The sequence below is a fragment of the Botrytis porri genome, assembly GCF_014898465.1.
Source record: "Botrytis porri strain MUCL 3234 chromosome Unknown BPOR_006, whole genome shotgun sequence".
NCBI classification, from domain to species: Eukaryota; Fungi; Ascomycota; class Leotiomycetes; order Helotiales; family Sclerotiniaceae; genus Botrytis; species Botrytis porri.
The window spans coordinates 819380-842453 of NW_024066080.1; the positions used below are offsets into that span (position 1 = coordinate 819380).

Sequence of the window (23074 nt, forward strand, 5' to 3'; positions counted from 1 at the left end):
TTTGTTAGAACTCAATCTTTCATTGTTTGAATAAGAATGAGGAATTGTTTCATTGTTTAGATGCGCCGAGTCAATGAAGATCTAAAGTTTCAAACTTTCAACATTGTTGTGCTTCAATGCTCAATATAGTGACCAAAAGGACATTCATTATTACAACGGCTTTCTTCAAACCAAGTAATATTAGACCGTATATAGAAACCAGTTTTCATACCTTCCTTCCTTCTCGCCATTATTCCCCGTTATTGATAATTACAAAAGGATAACCCTTGTCTTTGCACGGAAACGCCATCAAAACCAGTACTCCAAATATTTTTGGAGCCAAAACCGTCAACAATCCAAAGAGTGAAAAATACTCAAATCGCCAGAGTAAGATAATCAAGACCATCCCAAATATACACCAGGTATCCATCCATTCTACAGCCATTCGTTTAATCGTTGGTCGTTAAAAAAAATCATCCTTTCCTGTCACATTATCCAACCCCAACCCTTTGACCATCCATTGCGCCGCAAATTTGACCCCAATTCTCAAGATTTGGGGTGTTATTCAAACTCAAGACATAGCTCCCTGTGATATAGCATGAAGAGAATTAGATTCCATCGAAGCGTGCCCATCATCTTGTCCGAATCCATATTTTCCCATAGAAAATTCATCGTCGGGTGTCCTCATTCCGATCCCACTGTCATCATGACCAGCAGCTGCATTCATAGCAGCCTCTCTTGCAAGGTCCATCGGTCGAGGACCTGAGACACTTCGCTCACCATTCACTCCCCGTCCAGCAAATTCATCACTTCCAGCACTATATCGGCCATCTTGCTGACTATTTCTCCGACTCGCAGCGGGATTTCTAGGCACGTTTCCCATCGCACCTTGAATAGTTTCACGCTGCATAAATCCTCCTTGTTCGGCCATGAATGCAATCATTTCGTCTAGCCAACATTTAGTAACCCACCAAGCACCAAAACTTTTACCTTGGGCAATGGTAAGATCTCTCATCACAGCCGTGCCAATCTTTTGGACACACCAAACAATTTCTGCATGTGTAGCATACGGAAACTTGCCAGGTAGGGAGAGAAGCATATTCACCCAACGATCGAGAACATTTTCTGTGGTCGGGTCGGCATGAACGCTCGCTTGTCGTTGACGGCCCATACGCGCAACCATTTCTCCAAAAGGAGTTTGTCCTTCCGTCTCCCACGATACCTCGCTTGGATCAAGAAGATCACGCAATTCCGTTATCAAAAGATTGACCACATCATCCATTCCTCTCGTGGGCACACTTTCCGCGACCTTTCTTATGTTTACCATGGTTATAAAGTCCTCATACATTGTATCACGATTGTAAGGATTAGATAGCATATTCGCTGCAGCATGAGCAGTTAGATTCACTCTTAATTCTTTGTCCAAAAGGCTTGCAAAAGTTGTAGCTGGCCCGACTTTCGCCTCGATAACATGTGCTGGCTGACCGTGGAATGAGTTTTGAATGTGTGTAACTAGACGATCGGAAATATTGCGTAAAGTATCCAAAACGACTTTAGGCACAACCTGCAGTGTTAAAGGCGCCACGACACGCATCATACTCTGGTACATAATTATATCGCACTGGTTAATCCACGGTGCGAGTGCTTTGTCGGCAAACAACTTTTGTACGGGCATGGTCAAAGTGCCTTGAAAAGCCGTAAAAAGATGGAAGAATGTCTTTTCTTTGCAGAAACGAACTTGTTCAACGAGGGAAGTGCAGTGAGAACGATAAAGCGCAGATAATGCAAGTGCTGAATCTGAATCGGTACCCATGGGCAAAAAGGGTTGGATCTTAGGAAGTAAAATAGCTCCATATTCTTGCATAGAAGGTTCACCTAAGGGTGCAAAATGAAGAACCTGAGGTGTCTTTGTTGTGCATTCGAGATCTGCAAGCTTCGCAACTACTGGGTGGGTATAGAGACTATGAGGTCTAATGAATCCTCCCGATCGTTGTTTGCGTTGTTCAGGTTCTTGAGCAATTGCGGGAGACGGAAATGGAGCTCGATCAATTGGGTATTTGACGTCCGGGTATTGAATTTGCGATGTCATACTTTGACTGACTAATTAGCGATGAGTGAATACAGAGGGTAGAGATTGATATACTTGAAACTTTGAGCAAAATTCGCATCGTTAAAGTTTGTAATAGGTTGATGAGTTTGTGTCTCGTGCAGTTGTGGCTGGTCATCCCTGAGACTGAAATTCACGTAGTGGTATTTAGATTCTCCGCGCACACCAAGCCGCCGAGTCTTCAATCCGGGAAAAAGTACACGGACAAGTTTTCCAAAAGATGCCGGATTCAATACTGTTACCTTTTCTGTACCGCATCTGGAAACGTAATTTGCGTAAACACGACCTCTTGGTACAGACCCCGTACCTTTATCACAGACTTTGTTGATCCTAAAAGGGCTTTGTTAACATGATTCAAAACTCCATATTATGATGCACCTACCAGAGCATAGCAAATACTTGTCTCTGTCTTTCCGATTGTGGCCCTCTTTCATTCAAGAGAAGTTCCGCGGCGATGTCTTGTAAGGAGCGGTGTTTGTTCGCGTGGAATAATTGTCTCATTTCTAACTCATTGGCAGCGCTTGATCTCGAGGTTTTCTTTGTCGCTCCAGTTGCCCCGACTATGGAATCCACCTCGTCTTGCTCATCACTGCGACCTTCTAGAACTTGGCTATCCCCCTCTCCATAATTCTGAGCGTAGTTATCCATTGGTATAGATTGGCGTCCATTTTCAGGCCTATATTGCACCTCCGAATGATACGATTGTATATTGTGATTCGAGACGCCATTGAGAGAATGCTCCATGTCAAAAGATCGGGGATTTTGTAACTGCGAAGCACTATGCATAACCATGTCTTCGGCTGACAATTGCGGAATATTGCTGTGTTGTGGATTGGAGTTATTGTCATACCACTGCGCCGGATCCATATATTGCTGCTCCAGTACCGGTTGCGCAAGTCCGCTATGAACACTCGTTGTGGAAGCTCGAGACTGAGGACGTTTACGAGGTTTAGCGGACATGGAAGTGTTAGACCTCGATCGTTTAACAGGATTTTTTTCTCCGGGTAGTTGTTGATCTTCAATGTTCCAAAGAAGTTAGAATATAGACACACATTGGAAGATTTCGCGCATTGTAGCGCGTCATGTGTAGAGAAGAGTATCATCACTTACCCATAATTTTCATGCGAGGTTGTTGTTCGTGGAGTCGGAGAAAATGGTCGGAAAAAGTGGCTGGGGCTTTGTTTATTCTGCGATGTGTACCCTTTCTTGACTTGATTCTGATCTTTTATGGACCTTCTAATGCTCTGATGCCAATCCGATCCTGCGATATGGATACTTACCGATTGAAAGGAGAGCAAGTCGTTGCCGTTGTCGTCCTTTGTCGTGATACGGTTGTTGAAAGGTTGATTCCAATTGTTTACGAGGTCTTGAGGTATTCCGGTTAACGGGGAAGCAGAACCCAGGCCCGATTAGGATTAGTACGATGATTATTGATGATTGGAGGATTCACAACAAAACAAACATCATTTCTGAGGTTGAGAGGCCGAGAGAGGTAAGAATTGGTGAAACTTTCATTTCTTACTTCGGATGGACAAGAGTAGGTATGGTATGGTAGCGGTACGGACACGTTTTCTGACAGCATGAATTAATACAGAGTAAATCATTTTGCATTATTTATATACCTACTGTAATTTGTTCGCATTTTTTCCAATCTTAATTTCCCTTCTGTTGGCGGTGAACTCGAAGACTCGACTTTTCTTTGCTAACTCATGCACAGTAATGAAAGATGTCTTGAATGAAAGTAACAATAGGTACCTATGCATCTTTTGTTACTTAAGACTTGTCAAAAATCATTACAGAAATGTATGCCAGATTTTCATCAGCTGTTATCTGGCTGAAGTACGTATTTCCGAGACGAAGAATCGTTCGCGGGTGCTTCAATGTGAAAACCCGTGAAGCAGAGCAGAAAGTAGATTGAGATATGAGGACAATCTCACCCACTAATCGAATATTGGATATCATATGCGTTGCAGGTTCTTTATTGCGGGTTGAAGAACATAGGTAGATAGAGCATTCAAGATAGATGTGTATGGTCGCATCTGAATGTTCAAATAGATGTCTCTTAACCACTTGTACTTTTTAGCAGCCTCCCCATTGCCTCATGCTTACATCTATTTCCAAAGCTCAAATAGAGATATTCTATTCTCATGTTCTAATCTCTGTGTGATAATCTATGTCTTGTCCCATTTCTTAATGATATACATCCCAATCGATTCTACTCATTTGAAGAAGATGGTGTAGGTCTTGTTTTTGATCGACAGGTATCTAGAATAAGAGCAATCCATCAGTCTGGACTGCAGTCTAATAAGAAGAAGCTTGAAGATTCGGATTCCGATCTAGCAGGAACGTTCAAATGGCTGAAATGTTGTATCCAGTCTGATAGTCCGGACCGTTGGCATCTTGCGGATGAAGAATGCTGGCTTGTCTTGTCTTGTTACCCACGGCTAGCCATCTACTGGTCATTATCTACCTATGATATAAGTCGATATTCATTCGTAGCTTACATGGTCAAAGAACATAGCTGGAGAAATGAGTAATTATGAAGTATATATACATATCTACACAGCATCTGTTCATGGTTTAGACCTGTATGTTTTGGACCAGGTCCGATATGTTTGACCATGATGAACACTGACAACTTGCAGACTAGCCACTTATAGAATTACTGAATGTTCATCCATCACGGACACCGAGCTTACCATCTCATGCACCCATTTGGATACGACGTTTCTTCTCTAAGAAGAAAGGGTGAAGTATTGATTGTACAGTTGGCACATCCAAATCTTCCCGACCAGTGTCTACCAATGAAAGGAGACCAAATATAAAACCCTAATCGTGGGGCAAGTCTATTCCACATTCCTCCGAAGCATTCTACCAACTTCCGTGCTCGAAAGACGAAGAAGATAAGAACTTTCAAGACCTTCGAAGTTCGTACGGTAACAGATGAACTCGAGTAACAAATCCTTTGAAATACATATAAACCCCTTCTGTAACGAGTAAAATGTGATGGTTTGAATGCATTCATAAATTCCATGGATTTGAATCAATTTCAATTTGCTCTTTGTGTTTCGTTGGAAAAGAGATGATGTTGACCCCCGCTCTTGATCGGTTGCCAAAATTACCCAAGCTTTTCCGGCCAGTTCGTCATTTCATAGTCCACAGGTAGCATAGAAGCGAAGTAGCGTCAGAACAAAGGAACACTTTTTGCCCAACCATTCTCTTTCCTCAAAAGTTGTCCCACAACACAAATAACAATAAGCTCCTCGAAATTTGCACTCACAAAAGCTGCATACATCTCAACAATCCTCAGAAACCCTTCGTAGTACACATCTGTCCAAAATGTCGTTCCAAGACAAAGTCCAGGGAACCATCTCCCAAATTGATAAGGAAGTAAGTTCCCGCATACTCCGGACTTGGAAATCAACAACGAGTCGGTTCTGGCTACGACTGATGTGCTGGAAGTGCGTTGATGTATGAACTTTTTGACTAACTGTGGCCTCAGCTCTCCAAGTACCCAACCTTGAACAACCTCGAGAAGCAAAGCAACGTTCCCAAGGTCTACGCTTTCTTGGGTGTTATTGCATTCTACTTCTTTTTCATCTTCTTCAACATCGGAGGTCAGCTTCTTACCAACCTTGCCGGATTTGTCCTCCCAGGGTACTACTCTTTGGATGCTTTGTTTAGCACTGGAAAAGCGGACGACACTCAATGGCTCACGGTAAATAATTCGAAATTGATTTTCAGTTGCCATTGCTAATATGTATATTCAGTACTGGGTTGTCTTTGCCTTCTTGACTGTGTTTGAGAGCGTGTTCACCGTTGTCTACTGGTTCCCTTTCTACTACACCTTCAAGTTCATTCTTGTTTTGTGGCTCGCACTCCCAATCACCAGGTAAGAGCTACATAGACCCAATCATGTCTCCTTGGAACATCACTAATAGTCTGTAATAGCGGTGCCCAAATCGTATTCCGCTCCTTCATTTCACCAGTCTTCTCCAGATACTTTTCTGGAGCTTCCAAGGTCAGCGCCAGCGCAGACAAGTCCTTGTAATGGACTAACAAGCGTGTACCACTATCGTGCTGCCGAATTCATTCACCTAAGCAATATATGGGCAGAATAGTGGGAACATACGTAGAGCCACAAATGAAGATTGTAGGCGTCAGGCTATAAGGGGGGGCGGTGTCTTGAGCCGTGGACGTTGAAGGTGGAGTCGTGAATGCCAACCATGACGCTGGGAACATTGCAACGAATTTCTTATCATATATGGGATATTTCAGGTGCTCTGTTGATATGATCTGAACCGTACCAAGATTCTCGTAATTCATTTTGGGTTCAGATTGATGGGGTATATGGTAGAGGACATTATCGTTGACTAGTTTATTCAGTTGGTACATATGATATGACAATGAGGAGATGAGATTGATAGGATTCGTGCTTCCTTCACAATTACCTCGGAATGCTCAGAGGTAAATCTGTATCTTGGCCATTGAGTATTTTATCTTGTATAACATCGTGATTGCCATTACTGCCAAACTCGTACTATAATTTGTAAACCATAAAATATAGTAGAGGGGTAGTCGGAAATGATCAACTCAAAACAAAACTCTATCATTGGCCAAGACATCAGGGTACAGGTGGTGGACCGAGAGCTTGAGACTTCACTCAAACACCAAAATTATCTCGAACAATCTTTCGTCGAACAAACCACTTTCTTTAAACACTCAATTGATTGCAGTTATGAATACCAGATGCCAGATCTCGAATCTTCTCGAATAGAAACTGATGCTTAAACTTTCGAACGACAAGATTCACGACTTTCCGATGGGCATTTTACAAATACCGTCATCGCAATGCCTCTGCCAAAGCTCAGTCCGCTGCAATCGCGGCTGGCCGCATCCCTCATGGGATCGATAATGCTACTGATATTATATCTGACCTTTTCATCTTCTCACTTTGCATACGCCACCGATGTTGATTCGATACAACCAGAAGACCACAATCACGAAAGGTTAATGGATATAAATACATTGGCGCTGGATGGTGAAGATGAGGATATAGAATCGAGGGACGAAGGATATGAAGCCGAATTTGTAGGGTTCCATCGGAGCATAACTGGGAGGGTTGCATCGGCGACTGATCCCACTCCATTACTCAACAATCGCGCTGTAACGACAAATGTTGAGCAGGGACAAACGATCGCGTATTCGTTCCTAAATTCCTCATTATGGGGACCCCTTTCTCCGCAAGCAAGCGGTTTACCCTCCCCTGTTAAGTTGCGTAAAAGAGTCATCGAGAGCGTTGGCAATAAAGAGGAGGAGAGCTTCCAGGCTTTGGATACTGCATTATTTGAGGTTGAAGATGGGGAGCAGATTCTGTCCGAAGATAGGAGACAAAATTCCTCTCTACAGACTCGACAGTCGAGCTCCTCAAGTACTAGGACGCTATATATTACGGTCAATACTTGCAAACAGCCCGAAGCCATAGGCGCAAATCTGCCGGCGCCCTCACAGTTGGAACTCTACATATCGCAGTCTGAAAAGAATAAGAATCCTGGACCCGGACAGGATGATAGTCTACAACAAACTTACCAATTGGAAGGCGGCGCTGCAGTGGTCACTTTGAATGCTACTGGAGATGTCTTCATTGGTTTGACCGGCTGGAATTTGACCTCAAACTACACAGGCATATGGAACGCGGAAATTGCAGCTTCCATCGATGCGCCCTACCATTATTACCATAGCGATGAAGAGAATCTCGTCCTTGTAGATAGTGATAGCGCGTCAGCCCTTCTGGTTACCAACGATCTCACCACAGATAATGGCTCAATCTATGATGAATGGGTTAATCTGGCACCACCTTTCACTATGTTCGCTAGTAAAATGATCAACTCTTCCACATCAGGTTTGCGATATTCGTATTGTGGATTGGAGAAGCAGGCCGAAATAGCAGGAACTATTAATGGTGGTCAGAAAACTGACAAAATAAAAATGTCGATGACTACTAGAGGGGAAAATGATGCTCCCAAGCAGCAATTCTACTTTGATGGGTTGACTGCGGGTACGTCTTACTATGGTATTCTTGCAATGAATGGCAATGCAACTGCTCTTGGGCGCGAGGGAGTAGGCGGGGGTGGACAGGTATGGAAAGCCATGACCTTTTCCACGATTTCAGGTATGTGGTTTTGATAGATGCAGATTCACAATTGAACTAACTCCCCACGTAGCCGATAACTGTGCCCTCGTGTACAATCTCACGTTCTGCGACCAAGTGGCCTGGACCGTCCCAGCAAACCCTAATACATTTCCAAACACTACCGCTCTTGGAGAATGGTACGATAACTCAACCTACCAATCTTATAAGTACTTCAAGAAGGCTTTAGCACAAATTCCTTGCAATACTACTTCTTCTGCTCAGTATTCGCTTGCTCAAAACTGTACGTCTTGTGATGCAGCGTACAAAACATGGCTTTGTTCGGTGACGATACCAAGATGTACTGATTTTTCAAACGATCTTCCGTGGTTACAAGAACGAGGTATGGGACAGCCATTTCCAAACGGGACAATGCTTAGCCCTGAGCTACTTAAAATAGCTAGCTCTTCACAGCCTGTGAATGGTTCTCGAAATCCAGACATCACTACAACAGTCCAACCAGGGCCTTACAAGGAAATCTTGCCCTGTGACGATTTATGCTATGGAATTGTCCGTGCCTGTCCGGCAGTAATGGGTTTTGCATGCCCTCTCCCGGGCGATACGGGCTTTGATACAAGTTATGGTATACATAGAACGGCAAATCAGAGCGGGCAAGTTACGTGCAACTATCCCGGTGCTGTGCATGATCGGTCGATTGGGGGTATAAATTCGATACCACACACATTGGTATTGGGAGCAGCGGTGTTGAGTACAGTGTTCATGTTGAGCGGCATTTGAGGAATCTTCAAACCAGGATAAGGTAGCATAGCGGGCGTAAAGGAAAACGGGATCTGATTTAGATGGGACTTTTGAGTTTTGAGTTTTTGAAATACCTCTAGATGAGGAGAGTCGAATGACATTCAAGGCGGTTGGACAACTGACCTTGTATGAAGCTGTAGTTTTTTTATACCACCGAGAACTGTCATACATAGACTTGTGCGATATGTCTGAAACGCTATATGATGTGTATGAAGTGCATGACCTTTATAATCAATTATTCTATTCGCGCCATGTGATTTCCTTGAAAGATATATACCAGTACATATGCAAATACGAGCTTTTTCTCTCCTCTTCGTAACTACTACTCAGGACGTACGTCTACGCTTGTACTGCGCAGCTTTTAAGAAACTGAATGTAAAGAATGTTTCTATCGTTTGAATAGGAATTTTGAAGCTATTCAGAGATGTTTTTGAAGCTCTTTGAAAGGGCGATCTCTAGACTGGCTTAAATCTTTAAAATCTTTAAAATCTCTTAGACGAGGGAGTCGGGGAGTCGGGGAGCCGGAAGTGTCTCCTAGTGATCGAATCGAGGATTTTCTATGAATCGATATTATTGCATGAATATACGGAGTATCTCAGATATTTGAGTAGGTACCTTGGTCAGGCAGGGCTTCGTCGTCGGAGAAGACCATCCGAAGGGGTTATATCCTCATATCCTGATATGCTACTCACTCGCTTCCTACCTCGTCACTGTACAGTCAGTATAAGTATACATGGTGTGTCTTGCAAATAGCTCCATCCATAATCTATAATATGTAATATACCATCTACCATGAATCCTGGGTCCTGGGTTGTCTGTCCATCTGGCATTCGTCAGTCCCGCTTACTTCTAGAAGGAAAATTTTCTTCTTCTCCTTTTTTCTTCTTTGATAGATGGGGATTGTGGATTGTGGATGGTAGGTTAGGGATCAGGACGATGGATGTAATATAGATCGGAGATAAGTGCTTAAGTCGTAGGTGGGTAGTTGGATCGTGGATGAGATCTATAAGGTAAGAAGGTATAAGGCATAATGATTATATCGGCGTTATTTTATTTTTGTTTTATGGGTAATGGGAATGGGAATGGGAAAGGAGAGGGTGATGGGAATGATGATGGCGATTGAGGGTGATGGGATTTGATATTGATGGATAGGGACAGGGATGGAAGGTCCGGGCTGACCGGATAAGCGAATTCGATGTTGGGATTTGGTGTTTGATGTGCTGGGCTATGGTGGTTATGGGTTGGTGATGCATTGATATATTTTGATAGGAATATAATATGAATATAATATGAATATAATATAGGATAATATAGGATGATATAGGTACTTAGGTACGAGGTGGATGAAGCAGAGGTACCGGTAGGCATTGAGAGGGGTCGTATCGTTTACCTACGGAGTATGGAAGCAGGGGGGAAATGAAAGATGGATCATTGGATACGTCCAGTAGTGTAGACTCTAGAGTACGAAGTAGACTTCCAGATTATCGATTTGCATGTGAGGAGAAGATAGGTAGAAAGGGAATTGAACCAAAAATCAACCCAAACCCTTTCAAGAATAGTCATGAATAGAAGTTGGTGAGTCTGAATTATGAAACGTCACGTCACGATGTGTTGTACTCGATGTAATTTTAAAATTGGATGAGTTGGGTTTGGTGCGGGTTTGGTGGCTGATTACTTGGGTGAGAATTGGGTATCGGTTCCTGGTTGGTTTGGATTGGAAGGCTGAAGCTTTTTTTCGCTGATAAGTTTGGATTGGGATGGATGGATGGATGGATGGATAGGTTTGGGGGGATTTGGTTGGATATGTTTGGTGGGATGGTCTATCGATAGGATGGGATTGATGGATCATGGATCATCATTAGGACGGAGGAGAGAGGGAAATCCGCGTCACCGTGGGGTGCAGATTGTTTCTGAGAAGGTTAGATAGATTGGGTTGGGAAGTTTGGGTGTGGTACTTGGAAGTTGGAAGGTATAGGGTTTTATCTTGGAGGTGCTGACTCTGAGCTGATTGAGGTGGAGTGGAAGGAAGAAAGGAAGAAAGTCACGAAGTTTACTGCGGACGGAGGAAGGAATACACATTGGATATTTTTTGGTCTTTGTCTTTATCTTCATGATTGAACCTGGAAGAAGTGGATGGTTTTTTACACGAAGCTTTTCTTTTTCCTACTTACCTCCATTCCTCGGTATTTTTCATTAAGACACTGTCTACTTGGTAGGTGTTGGTAGACGTTAGTAGATGTTATAATAGATGTTAGAAGACGTTAGTAGATGTTAGTAGATAATTAACACCCAAGTTATAATTAGGGAATTAGATTGACACACTCGTTCGCATGTTTTTAGTATTTACCGGTATCTACAGAGTAATAATTAACTCAAAGTATCAATTCAAGGTTTTCGTTCCGTTCAGTCTCTACACTCGATTTTACAGTCTTTACTATTACCTCCCTAGTAGAAGTATAAAAACACGCTAATTAGGTAAGACGCGTTCTCAGAAAATGTAAACAAAAATAACTCTTTTCGGTCACGAATCACCTCGATTCTTTTCTCTATCTTCCCCTCTTCATTGTCATCTTCCCCTCCTCACATCATCATCTTCATAACTTTTAGGGATCTTCATTCAACCTTGCGACCAACAACGACCTTCCTTACTTGAGTTACCGTGTTCATCAATTCTCCCGATATTCCACAAAAAAAAAACCTTTGTAGAGGGGGAAATTGTTACCTAGGATTGACTCCCAAATTCCACTTTTTGATCAATTTTTAATCCAATCCAAGTTATCCAACAACTTTGAAAAAATTCTAAAAATCTCAAAAAGCTACGACTGGATAAGAGAGATTCATAAATTGCATTTCTATCCATCCAACACCCCAGATATTCCAAACGCCCTGGCCAGTTGGCCACATCTGAACCACCACCACTACCACCACTTTTGAAGACGTGCAGGAGAGAGAGAGAGAGAGAGAGAGAGAGACACCACTTCTCATCCAATCGATCATTGGTCCCATATCAAACCTATTACAGTCACACCTCTCAGTACCACTAAGAAGTCAGAGATCAATCCGCACACCCTTTCACTCCCGTACAATCGATTCGATATCAGTCGGTACACTGTACTAGGTATCCTCCATCATACCCTCGGGAAAGCATACAACAACCAAACATTATCTCTCGCGCATCTTTGCCACAGTGTTACATCCAATGCATCCAGAAAGAGAAAAGCTTGTTGTTCTGTGAATATCGTCGCTAGCTAGCTAGCTACATCCCTCTCGATCTTTCTTTGACTTTGCATAGTGTACCACGATTGGAGTAAATCTTATTACCCCTACCTACCTACCCTACTTCCATACATGTTGTCCCTCCGGCCCTACTCGAGTAACTCTATCAGTTATTTACTTTTGTAGGTGAAATTGTCGGCCAGATAATCAGCCAGATTCAATCTCTCCAGACTTTGGACCCATCGCAAAAGAAATCAAAAAAGAGCTTTCGACGAACGACCTTATCGAGCTACTTAGGGACTATCTACTATCTACACTATCTACTATCTACTATCGTGCTCGACCTTTCCTCTTTGGCTTCTATCAACTTAATCAAGCAATCATTCTACCGATAGAAAGAAGGATCACACGGTCATACCACACAGACCTTTTCAGGTCTACGACCTAGGTACCCATACCATCGAAGCATAGCTCAAGCCGGTCTCTATCAACAAGGGCATAGCATCCTTTCGGGCCACTTCCTTGCTTCCACATCATAACCTTCTTTTTCTCGTGCTCGGCATATCGCCGACTTACAAGTTACAATTCCCATCCTTTTTACTCTCCCCACTCAGCCCTTCGTACAATTCAATTCATTTCCTTTTATCACCTTACTTTTTCTTCCCGCAACTTTGTGCTTGATTCCGTTCTCTCCCTTCCATTCGCTGTTCCGCAATCCATCCCCACACAAAGCAACGACATCTCAACACATCTGCGCCTGCATCTCGTCTCGTCTTCAACTTCCACTTAACTACACCATCTTTCAACATTATCAAAAGCTTCAGTCGCATCTTTCCATTCTACCCCTTCACCCGCCGTATACGGGCCCGCTGTCTTTTTCGCAATCAATTTGATTTTAGTGGTAGTGATCCAGACCACCTTCCCTTGCGTCCTCGCTTTTCCAAACTTGGAATCCACCGTAATCTCGCTCCACAATCCGATCCGTCGTCGATCCTGGACAGCACACACTGAGCACCCACTCCCGGTATGCATGCCTTTAGATAGTCCTCGTTATCCCATGGTGTCTATTTTTTCTCCTAGAATGACATATTTTTCATAGGGCTAACTAACATCAAATGCTCCAGCTTTTAACACACATCGATACCTCTTCAGGAATACCACATTATCATCAGATCACGCGTTGATTGCAAGAGATCTCATCGACTTATCAGCGCGTCGTTGACTACTCACAATGTCTTCGTCGCGTTACACGCAGCAGCCGCTGCAAATATATCAAGACCCCGTCACATCTTATGACAGTGCGCCCATGCCGTCGACGAAAAATTCTTCAAATCAAAAAAAGTTGTCGCCTTTGAGAACGATCAAGAACGGTTCGAAGCGGAACGTCATCTTTAACCCGCCTCAGAATGGACCCAGCAAACACTCACCGCTAAAATCGCATAGCCAAATGTCAAGTTCGCCCTCAAGAGCGCCATTTGGCAATAAATTAAACATGGTGCCGATGCCACCACCTGCGGGATCACGACACGATACCGACTCGATTGCGAAAAAACAAACCTTTCAAACCAAGTATAAGAGTGCCCCGCAAAAAGCACTCTTTACCACGTTCATGAACACTCAACCTCAAGGGAAAGAAAACTATCCACATCCGCTGTATACAGCAAAGTCACAAACTCATTTCCGCGACGATTTCTCGAGTGGCCACTTCTCCTTGGAAGGACTGTATGGTCAAAAACCATCACTAAAGCGTTCGTTGATGGAAGCAGCACCCATTCAGGAAGCGAAGGTTCAGGGCAAATCAAAAGCAGAGGAAGGGAAGGACGCATCAGGACCTCGAGACCTTCCGGAACCGGATTCATTTCCAGCTATTCACGATGACGGCTTCAAACCTTCGCATAGTTATGCTCAGTTGATCGGCATGTCGATCTTGAGAGCTCCGAAACGACGCCTGACTCTAGCGCAAATTTACAAGTGGATATCAGATAACTACACCTTCTATAATGCAGCAGACGCTGGTTGGCAAAATAGCATTCGTCACAATCTTAGTCTCAACAAAGCTTTCGTAAAACAGGAGCGGCCAAAGGATGATCCAGGAAAGGGCAATTATTGGGCAATTCAAGCAGGAATGGAATATCAATTTATCAAGGAGAAGACTACCCGAAAACCTGCAGGTCCAAACGAGAATCTCCCGGTACTGAATACAGCACTCACACCTGTCGATCCACCAGAGCTTACGCCACCCACGCCAATGTTTAAGGATTTACCGTCGTCTAGTCAAGATGTATCATTACCAAAGTCAGCGTATAAAATACCAGAAAAAGAAGCACCTTCGATCCCAGAGTTATCTTCAGACGCTACCATTCCTGCATCGGAATTTAATCAAGACGCGGAAGAGGAGGACGACGATGACGATGATGCTCCTCCATCCTCTCCACACATTCAATCATCTCCGCCAACACGGATGATGCATTCTTCTCCTCCCGTCGCTCGCCATGCACCTAGACGAAATCACACGCCACCTCCTGTTCCACGTTTTCCATCTTCATCACAGACTAGATCACACAAACGAAAGTTTGCGTCCATGGATGATAGTGGGTACTTTTCATCACTTGAATCTTCAGCGATGAGACCAAATGGCGTCAGTCGGTTGCTAACATCTGAAGCTGATCGGCCGAGGATTAAGCGCGGCCGAGCTGAGGAGGAAATCGCTCGTCTTCGTGGTTCTTCGTACGATAGCCCTAGCAAAGGCAGGTCATTAAGTGGATTCGTTCCACCATCCTCCTCTCCGTTGCGTCGAGCTCACCCACATGACAACTATCAAATGTTACCTCCTCTTACTCCTGCTGTCAAGTTGAAGGCCCCCATGAAACCACCACCATCGATCTCTCCAAACACAAACCTTCGTATGCATCGTGACAAAGTTAGGGAACTCGTTGGCTCTCCAATCCGCGGTTTAACCGTTCTCGAGGATAGTGCATGGAGTCCGGCTTTCAATCTTGACCACAACTCCTACATGTTTGCCGATTACGTCCCGGACTTTGATATCTTCCAAGATTCCACAGCATCCTTCGCTGGATCAAGTAATGGATCACCAGGAAAGCGTTCAGCTAGGAGACCTCGCATGGATCGATCGAGATCTGCAAACATTTTGTCCGATGTGACTAATTCTAATTTGAACAAGAGTGTCACCTCCACACCAGTGCTCAAACTTACACCTGCGATGGGTGGACCTTCAACGTTTCTTTCCCCAACCAAAGGAGGTTTAAACTTCATGGATTCTCCTTGCAAGCCAAATAATAACTCGCCTCCAAAATTCGATTCGCCAACCTTGAATCTCTGCAATTTTGATCTTCCTCACGATGATTTCTTCAACTCGGAGTTCCTTACTGAAGACCTATCGGATTATGCTGGATTCGATATTACACAACGCTTCCCAAAGATTGGTTCAGGAACTCAACAGCAACCATCTAGGAATACATCCAAGAATCAACCACCCCGACCATCGATGGGTCGAAGTTCTACCACACGCTTTTAGGCTGGATACGTAAACAATCGTGTATTGGATACACACATAATGACTTAATGAACTTGACGACATTATGAAATTTGGGCTGTCAACTTCTGTTCTTCTTTGTTGAAGGGGGTGGAAGAGGTTGATAATTTGCTCGGGGGGTTCAATAGGATATTGATAGAGTCTGGAAAAGCCTCGCAACCTTTTGTTGATGATAATGATGTTTGGGTACATATTTATTTTGATTACGGGGTCTCTACTTCACATTTTCTGTTTTTGTTTTACTTTGCGTTTGTCTGCGTTTTTGCGTTGCTATTTAAGGAATCGGGAAACTAGTGTGGTTGGACTCTTTCTGCGTCTGCGTTTGGAGTAGCTACTTAGCAATTAAGGTTGGGCGGTATTTTCCGGTCTAGATTTGTTTTATTTGTCATTTCATCTGGACTTATACCTGGATCTGGATTTTTCATATTGCATGGCGCTGTAGGGAGGGTATTTCACTCTGATTTCTACGATAGGGTTTGCATATGGATATGGATATGGATGGACGGATATTTGGGAAGGCAGGCAGGGCAACCGGATGGATGGATGAATAGGAATGAGGCTTTATTTAGATGGAGTTACGTGAATTCTTACAGTAGTGAGAGATCAGTGATGATAAGATCTACTCATTGTTAGGTGAGAAATCATTCATTACAGTGAGTGATCTAAAGGATTCGTGGAAACGGCAATTCTTAGTACATATGAATATGTTTAAGCCTATTTGAGGATTTCTATATTTGCGTCTGTGATTACTTTTAGTGAATGAGTAAATGAGTCAATAAATGAAGGGTGTAAATCTAGTCGTGTGAATATTGGTCTATCGTTGGAGTTAAAAGTCTCTGGCTTTTTCTTCCGCTGTCAGATCTCGAAACGCTACGGCTCTAGAGTTCAACATGCAGTTTCGTATGGAAAAGAGATGAGAAGTCTTGACTCTTGAAAACTGTTTCGATAGGTAATAATAGTGGAGATATCATTAGGTAGGTAGGGTATGAATCCAAGCTGTGAGTGTGAGTGTGAGTGTGAGTGTGAGTGTGAGTGTGAGTATAAGTATAAGTATAAGTATGAATATGGCTATAGACTTTAGTTTAATTTTTCATAGAATATAGGTAGGTAGGTAGGTAGGTATTGCTTTTATTATCGTTTCGTACGGTGATATGATTTGATGTATAGTGGTGTGGTGTGGTACAGTGTACGTAGTGTAGTGTATGTGTATGTGTGTGTATGCGTATGTGTGTGTGTATGCGTATGTGTGTGTGTGTGTATATATGTATATGTGTGTGTGTGTATATGTGTTTTAATTTAGATGATTATTCCTTTTCTTTCTTTCTTTCTTTCTTTCTTTCTTTCTTCTTCTGTTGGGAGAGAGAGAGAGGGAGAAGAGGGAAGAGGGGTTTCTTAATTGATGAGATATATATTTATACTTTTTGTAATAATAGGATAGATATATATGTATGTATGTATAAGTGTGGATTTGAGAGGGATTTGAGAGGGATTTGAGATGGGGGTTTAACTTTGAGGGGGATTTGAGTGGGAAGACTATGTTTCTTGCTCTGGGATCGTTTGGAATATTGGAATGTTGGAATGAAGTGAGTTTATGTTGTGGTGTTGTTTTTTCTTTGGATTTTCTTTTGTACTTGGGTGTATGGACGGATATGTATGGATTTATGAGTGGGTGATACTATGCCATTTTATATGGGTAGGTAGTAAGGTTGGAGAATTATTGGGACGGTCTTGGGTATGGATAGGATGAAGTGTTTTATTCTAGAGGCTAGTAATAATATCATTGTGCTGGGAGTTTTATGGCCAGGTTTGGATGCGATGTGATGTGAGGAGATGGTGGGATTTTGGGTTGAATTGTATGGTTATATGGTAGATTGGTTATATAGTAGGCTATATGGTATTGTATGATATGAATTGGGACATTCATAGAGTCTTAGAGAGGGCAGAGAGGTCATAAGAGGCTTCCTCTTCATATCTTTGCTTCCACTCCCACTCCTAGGCCCAGAGGCTCTAAGATTATGCGGGCGCTAGCTCGTATATTTATATATACATGTGCGCGTGTGTGTGTATGTATTTTTTAAATACCTACATGAATCTGACTTGAAATATTGAAAATTTAATCAACAGATCCGCATTAGAACATCGGACCCGTTCGATCATTAAATCTCACATAGTAACAGTGACTATACGATTCCCACCTTTATATACAAACTATCAAGTTCATTGTGTGATAATCTGTTTAGTCTAATAACTCTCATGATATATCTACCCCTGCCAAGACTCGGTTGATAGACTCCCTGTATTGTAATAGTTGAATGTTTCAAGAAAATAAATCAATCACGTATCCATTAGTCCGACTTGTAATCCAACAATACAAGATTTTGAGTATCGAAAAGCAATTAGAAATTTGAAATAAGGTTAACGTTTTAATCACATTCAATATCTCAAATGATTTTAATATTCTATTTGGTTTGGGAATTTGAGGATCTTTGTTGGGGGGTTGTGGGTTGGAGTGGTGGATTCTGAGACTCTGATGGAGGGATGTATGTCAAGAGGAGACTACGAAGTAGATTCTGATGGTTTAGGGTTTTTTTTGGTTTGTACTTTGTAAAGATATTCTATTTAGAAAGGAATCAGGGGTGGGGATGAGGAGTTTCTCTGACTCTGTGTTAGTGGAGTTGGAATAACCATTAGAACAACCCGTCAGTATCATCAGAGGATATCACATCTATTCCCGACCACAAAATATACTTCTCAAAAACATCCCAGTTCTAGTATCGCTTCTACTTTCATTCTCATCCTCTTCACCCTCCCCCCCCCCCCCCCCCAAAAACGAAACTCCTAACCCATCAAAAAAGCACTCTCTAATCCTCATCAAATCTCTAATCTTCCTGCTCTTAGACTCCTCACAACAATGTACATCCTAACCTATTCCCTCACACCTTCTCTCCATCCCCCTCCATCCCCACAACAGCAAGTCCATCCAACAATAACCACACCATGCTCCCCCAAACTCAACTATATCCTCCAAACAAAAACAAAGCATATAAGAAGGCCATTCTCAAGTACTCACATATCAAGATCTCACAACCTACAATAAATAACCCATCTGCAACGCTCACTTTTGGAAAAGAAGTTTCTCCACCCAATAAATTAAAAGAATATCCACATGGTCCATATCCAATCTATTTTGTACGAGAAATGAGAAGGGAGTACATCCTCTGCGGCACAGCGCGTTTGTTTTGTGGGAGTGGGATTACCTCTTGGATAATGCGGTATGGAGGTAAACAGGAAGATTCTCCGATGTGTATTTAAGAAATCGCCTTTTGAGGAATTGAGAAACAGAAATTTCGAGAAACATGTTTCCAGAATGTTGAAGCATATAAAATTTCCCAAAGATGGAATGGAACGAGAGTTGATTTACAAAAACTTTTGCAGAGTTCAAGGAATGATAGGTACTCACTCCTCACTACTCATTATTCGTTATTAACTGCTCCCCCTGAAAATCAAACATTCAAAATGCTCATAAGAGACATATCCGAATATTCCACACCACATGTACTCCATGTACTCCATCCACCCCACCAACGCCTTACTATACTATATCATAGTTTCCATCCAACTAACTCGACATAATCACTCTTCCCACAATCCTCCCAAGCCTTACTGGATAATTCTTCACTTTCACGAATCACTAGAAGCCTCGCAATCCATTCTCACATCCAACAATACTAACACCTTCAAAATTATCCGCAGCACGAATCAAATCGAGACAACCTAGTTTCTCCAACCCATCTATCTATCTATTCCCTTTGTCATCAACATCTGGCGAACTGCTGTAAGCGAGGTTTGCGAGACGCCGTCGTAAAATTGCGGCTCTACGGTAATGAAAGAATGAAGAGTGCGTTGAAGGAAAAAAGGAGTATATTAAATCCTATACATGAAAAGAATGAAAGTCGTTGCAATCATTCCACGAATCGACGGTATACATCCATGAATCAGTTCACCAGACTGAAAATCGCAAGTTCATCCAGAATCAGTTTTATATTAGTGAACTAGTAAATGATATATTGAAATAAAAAGAATAATATGTAAAGGGTAAACAGATATTTGATTCCTCAGAGTCGAGAATATTTATCCATCGATGTCACTTTCTTCACCAGCTTGAAAATCGTAAGAAAATTCATCCAAGATCAACTCTTCACTGTCTCTTCCCGCTCCTCCTCCTCCTCCTCCTTCTTCCTCCTCCTTTCTTCCTCCTCCTTTCTTTCCATTTATCTATTTCCCCCAACTACCTCAAACCCCTAACCCCTCATCCCTCATCCCTCATCCCTCATACCCAGCCGACCCTCCAACAGAGCTTTAAACTCCTGCGTACACCATACAACATAACCGATATCAAATCAAATCAAATCAAATCCAAATTTAAAATCCATAACATATCCGAATAATCTCATCAATCGATCAATCAATATAAATATAAATATCAACACCCAGACTTTATTTCCAAGATCTATCGTCTATCATCTATCTCCCTTCTCCAACACTCTCAGGTCACTATCTCTATATCCCTACCAATACCAATACCAATACCGATACCAATACTTCAATATAGACTTTCCTCTCGATTCCATATCACCTTACGTCGACCATCCCGATGGTCTCCTCCTCCTATCTATCTCTTTCCTGCCGATCCACATATCTCCACAAACTTCAGAGCTATGCATACACATTACATATATATATACATACATACATACATACCAACAAACCAAGATTTATATTCACAGCAAAAACCACAAATGAAATTCGAATCCGACCCAAGAGCGAAAGCGAGATACCGCTCTTCTTTCCGGTCCTCGTAGAATCTAGATGTGCTGTACAAGTTACAACAAATGAGACTTACGCAATACAAGGATCTATTAATTAACTGATAATGATATTCGAGAGACTAGATAATAGAGATGAAGTGGTGGGATTTGTCAAGGAGTATAATATGACTATGACTATGACTATGACTATTTGGAATAGGGTGATACTTGTTCTTATTTATGCTATAGACGAACAAAAATCTGGCAGACTTTCAGTAAAAACGACCTTTAGATCAATCGATCGATTGTATCTATCTACGCAATGAGTTAACCCCCCCCCTCCAAAATAAACCCACAGTTTCCCTATAGCTATGCAATTCTCACATATCTCTGCATATCCCACGATGCCTACAAAAGACCAAGACCAAGACCAATCTACTCCGATCGCAACAGTGCAAACATCGATAATCACTCAACCATACTAGCGGCGGAGACCCCTCATAACGTCGTCACATTTAAACCCTCATGACGCAGAGAACGTACTCGATTAATCGGCGAAGAAAAAAGGGGTAATCATCTTCTTCAATGCCACAATGACGTCGGTAGCATGAATACACGCGCAGATCCCCACTTGGGATTCTAAAAACTGCTATATGTTAGGTCGTTCTAGATTTTAAGTTTGATACCGTCAATACATGTAATCCTCTCTGGTAATCATTTCCGCAGAGGCGAGATCACTGTTCTTTTCGTCTCAGTTGGGGAACGTGGCGAATATCTAGCTCTTTTGTTGATCGTCCCTCTTTCCGAAACATGTTGCTTGGCTTCGGTCATCTGTTTCTTTGTCGTTGCCTTGACTTCTCATGTTCGGAGAACAAATTTTAGAAAGTTGGAGTCACCAGGCTGTTTGGGACTATTCTAGTACGTGTTGTTTAATTTTTTTGATCATGCAAACCACATTTGATGGAGGGAATCATGACTAGTCTATCCGAGAGAGCGAGGTCAAGTGGTGGGGATTCTTCCTCGAGAGGGTCGTATATTCTTATACTAGGCAAAATCAAATGATGATATAACAATATATGAGGCGTTGCAAAAAGGGGGAAGGAGGGGGGACCGAAGAATGTTACGTCCTCGTCTCCACTCTCGGACACATGGGTTCTCAACCAGTATATAAACTGTACGCTAAATATTTATACTAGGTCTGATCATTTAACTCATCTGTTATACTAGTATCAGACAATGAGTGCTCTGACGCTGACACTGAGGGAGAGGGATCTTGAGGAGTGAGTAAGGGAAGAATCAAAGAGAGAAACATCAACAGGAAGAGAATGTTCCCAGAAAAGAGCAATCCAAACAATTTGATTAAACGAAGCAAGCTCTAGAACAAAACATACAACATTCCACATTCCACACCAAGAATAGACAAGTAACCAGCTATCAGTCACTAACATTCAAAAATTACCCATCAACCAAACAAACAAATCCCAAAAGTAAAAACTATTGATCATCTAACCGCAGTCCTGACTACTGAAATTCTTACAAATATGCATGTGGTAGTTGGTCATCAACGAATATCTTTTCCGCCCATCTCAATTGATCTACCCCAGCTGCTCGGTCGCATCTAACACCCCTATCACCCGATAAAATCCTTAGACAATTCAGGCATTGTGAATAGAAATCTCACTGCTCTCGTCATATTTCATCATGTGAATCGGGATCTTCAGCGAAAAGAAAAAGGTATCATGTGATCCGCATTGCATTAGTAAGGCGTGGGGTGGGTGTCTTTCTCAACGTCTGAAGGCTACGTCTGTCCGTTTCGTACAACTCTAGAAAAGGAATCGAAGAGAGGATTTGTGGGGGTTGTGTTCAGATCTTGTGCTTTAGCTTGATTCTGTGCTGGGTTCAAGGAGAGGTCTTGGCGACTATCCTTGTAATTGCTAATAATTTACTTTCTATATCTGATGCTTTATTGAGGGGAGATGCATTTCCATATTCAACCTCGTACAAATATTGTTTTGGATTTGCTTTCTATACTTTGTGCTTCTTTTTGCATAGATCTCGTAGAATAAGTAAATTAGTTCCTTTAGGTAACTAAATCCAGATTTCTTGGTGACTCCAGGCAAAACTGCGTAGAAGATACGCGGTATTGAAACTGCTATGTTAGCTAGCTTCTTGCGTTGACCTTAGATGGAACCTTCTAGGCTTGACAGTATTCTTGTTTTGTTTTGAAAAGGTCTCCCTACTGATATCTCCAAATCAACCCTTCATAGAATCTGCATATTCACCGTTCGAACTCCAACCAAAACATTTATCTTTTCGTCACAAACTGCATCTTAAACCTCTTCTCTCCTTTCTTCATTTCTCCCTCGCTCTTCTACTCATTTTGCTTTTGCGAAGGTATACTAGATTGTGGATACGTACGAGTTGAATGTTTTGATATTGAATGTAGTACTCATTGACATACC

At 42.3% G+C, this 23074-nt stretch overlaps 4 protein-coding genes across 4 annotated transcripts; 3 read left to right on the forward strand and 1 right to left on the reverse strand.

Moving 5' to 3' along the window:
* Window positions 1–550: 550 nt before the first annotated feature.
* EAF01_004774 (uncharacterized protein) lies at window positions 551–3209 on the reverse strand (the record flags this gene model as incomplete). Its single annotated transcript, XM_038913028.1, has 4 exons — window positions 551–2075; window positions 2123–2416; window positions 2469–3102; window positions 3197–3209. The coding sequence occupies 4 exons, from the start codon at window positions 3207–3209 to the stop codon at window positions 551–553; spliced, it is 2466 nt and encodes an 821-aa protein (XP_038771114.1).
* Window positions 3210–5425: 2216 nt separating this feature from the next.
* Window positions 5426–6137, forward strand: EAF01_004775 (uncharacterized protein; the record flags this gene model as incomplete). Its single annotated transcript, XM_038913029.1, has 4 exons — window positions 5426–5476; window positions 5589–5804; window positions 5857–5978; window positions 6038–6137. The coding sequence occupies 4 exons, from the start codon at window positions 5426–5428 to the stop codon at window positions 6135–6137; spliced, it is 489 nt and encodes a 162-aa protein (XP_038771115.1).
* Window positions 6138–6937: 800 nt separating this feature from the next.
* Window positions 6938–9219, forward strand: EAF01_004776 (uncharacterized protein; the record flags this gene model as incomplete). The annotated part of the gene is made up of 2 exons (XM_038913030.1): window positions 6938–8258; window positions 8311–9219. The coding sequence occupies 2 exons, from the start codon at window positions 6938–6940 to the stop codon at window positions 9012–9014; spliced, it is 2025 nt and encodes a 674-aa protein (XP_038771116.1). The 3' UTR covers window positions 9015–9219.
* A 4263-nt stretch (window positions 9220–13482) lies between these two features.
* Window positions 13483–15786, forward strand: EAF01_004777 (uncharacterized protein; the record flags this gene model as incomplete). The annotated part of the gene is made up of 1 exon (XM_038913031.1): window positions 13483–15786. One exon carries the CDS (start codon window positions 13483–13485, stop codon window positions 15784–15786), a length of 2304 nt encoding a protein of 767 aa, XP_038771117.1.
* Window positions 15787–23074: the final 7288 nt, after the last annotated feature.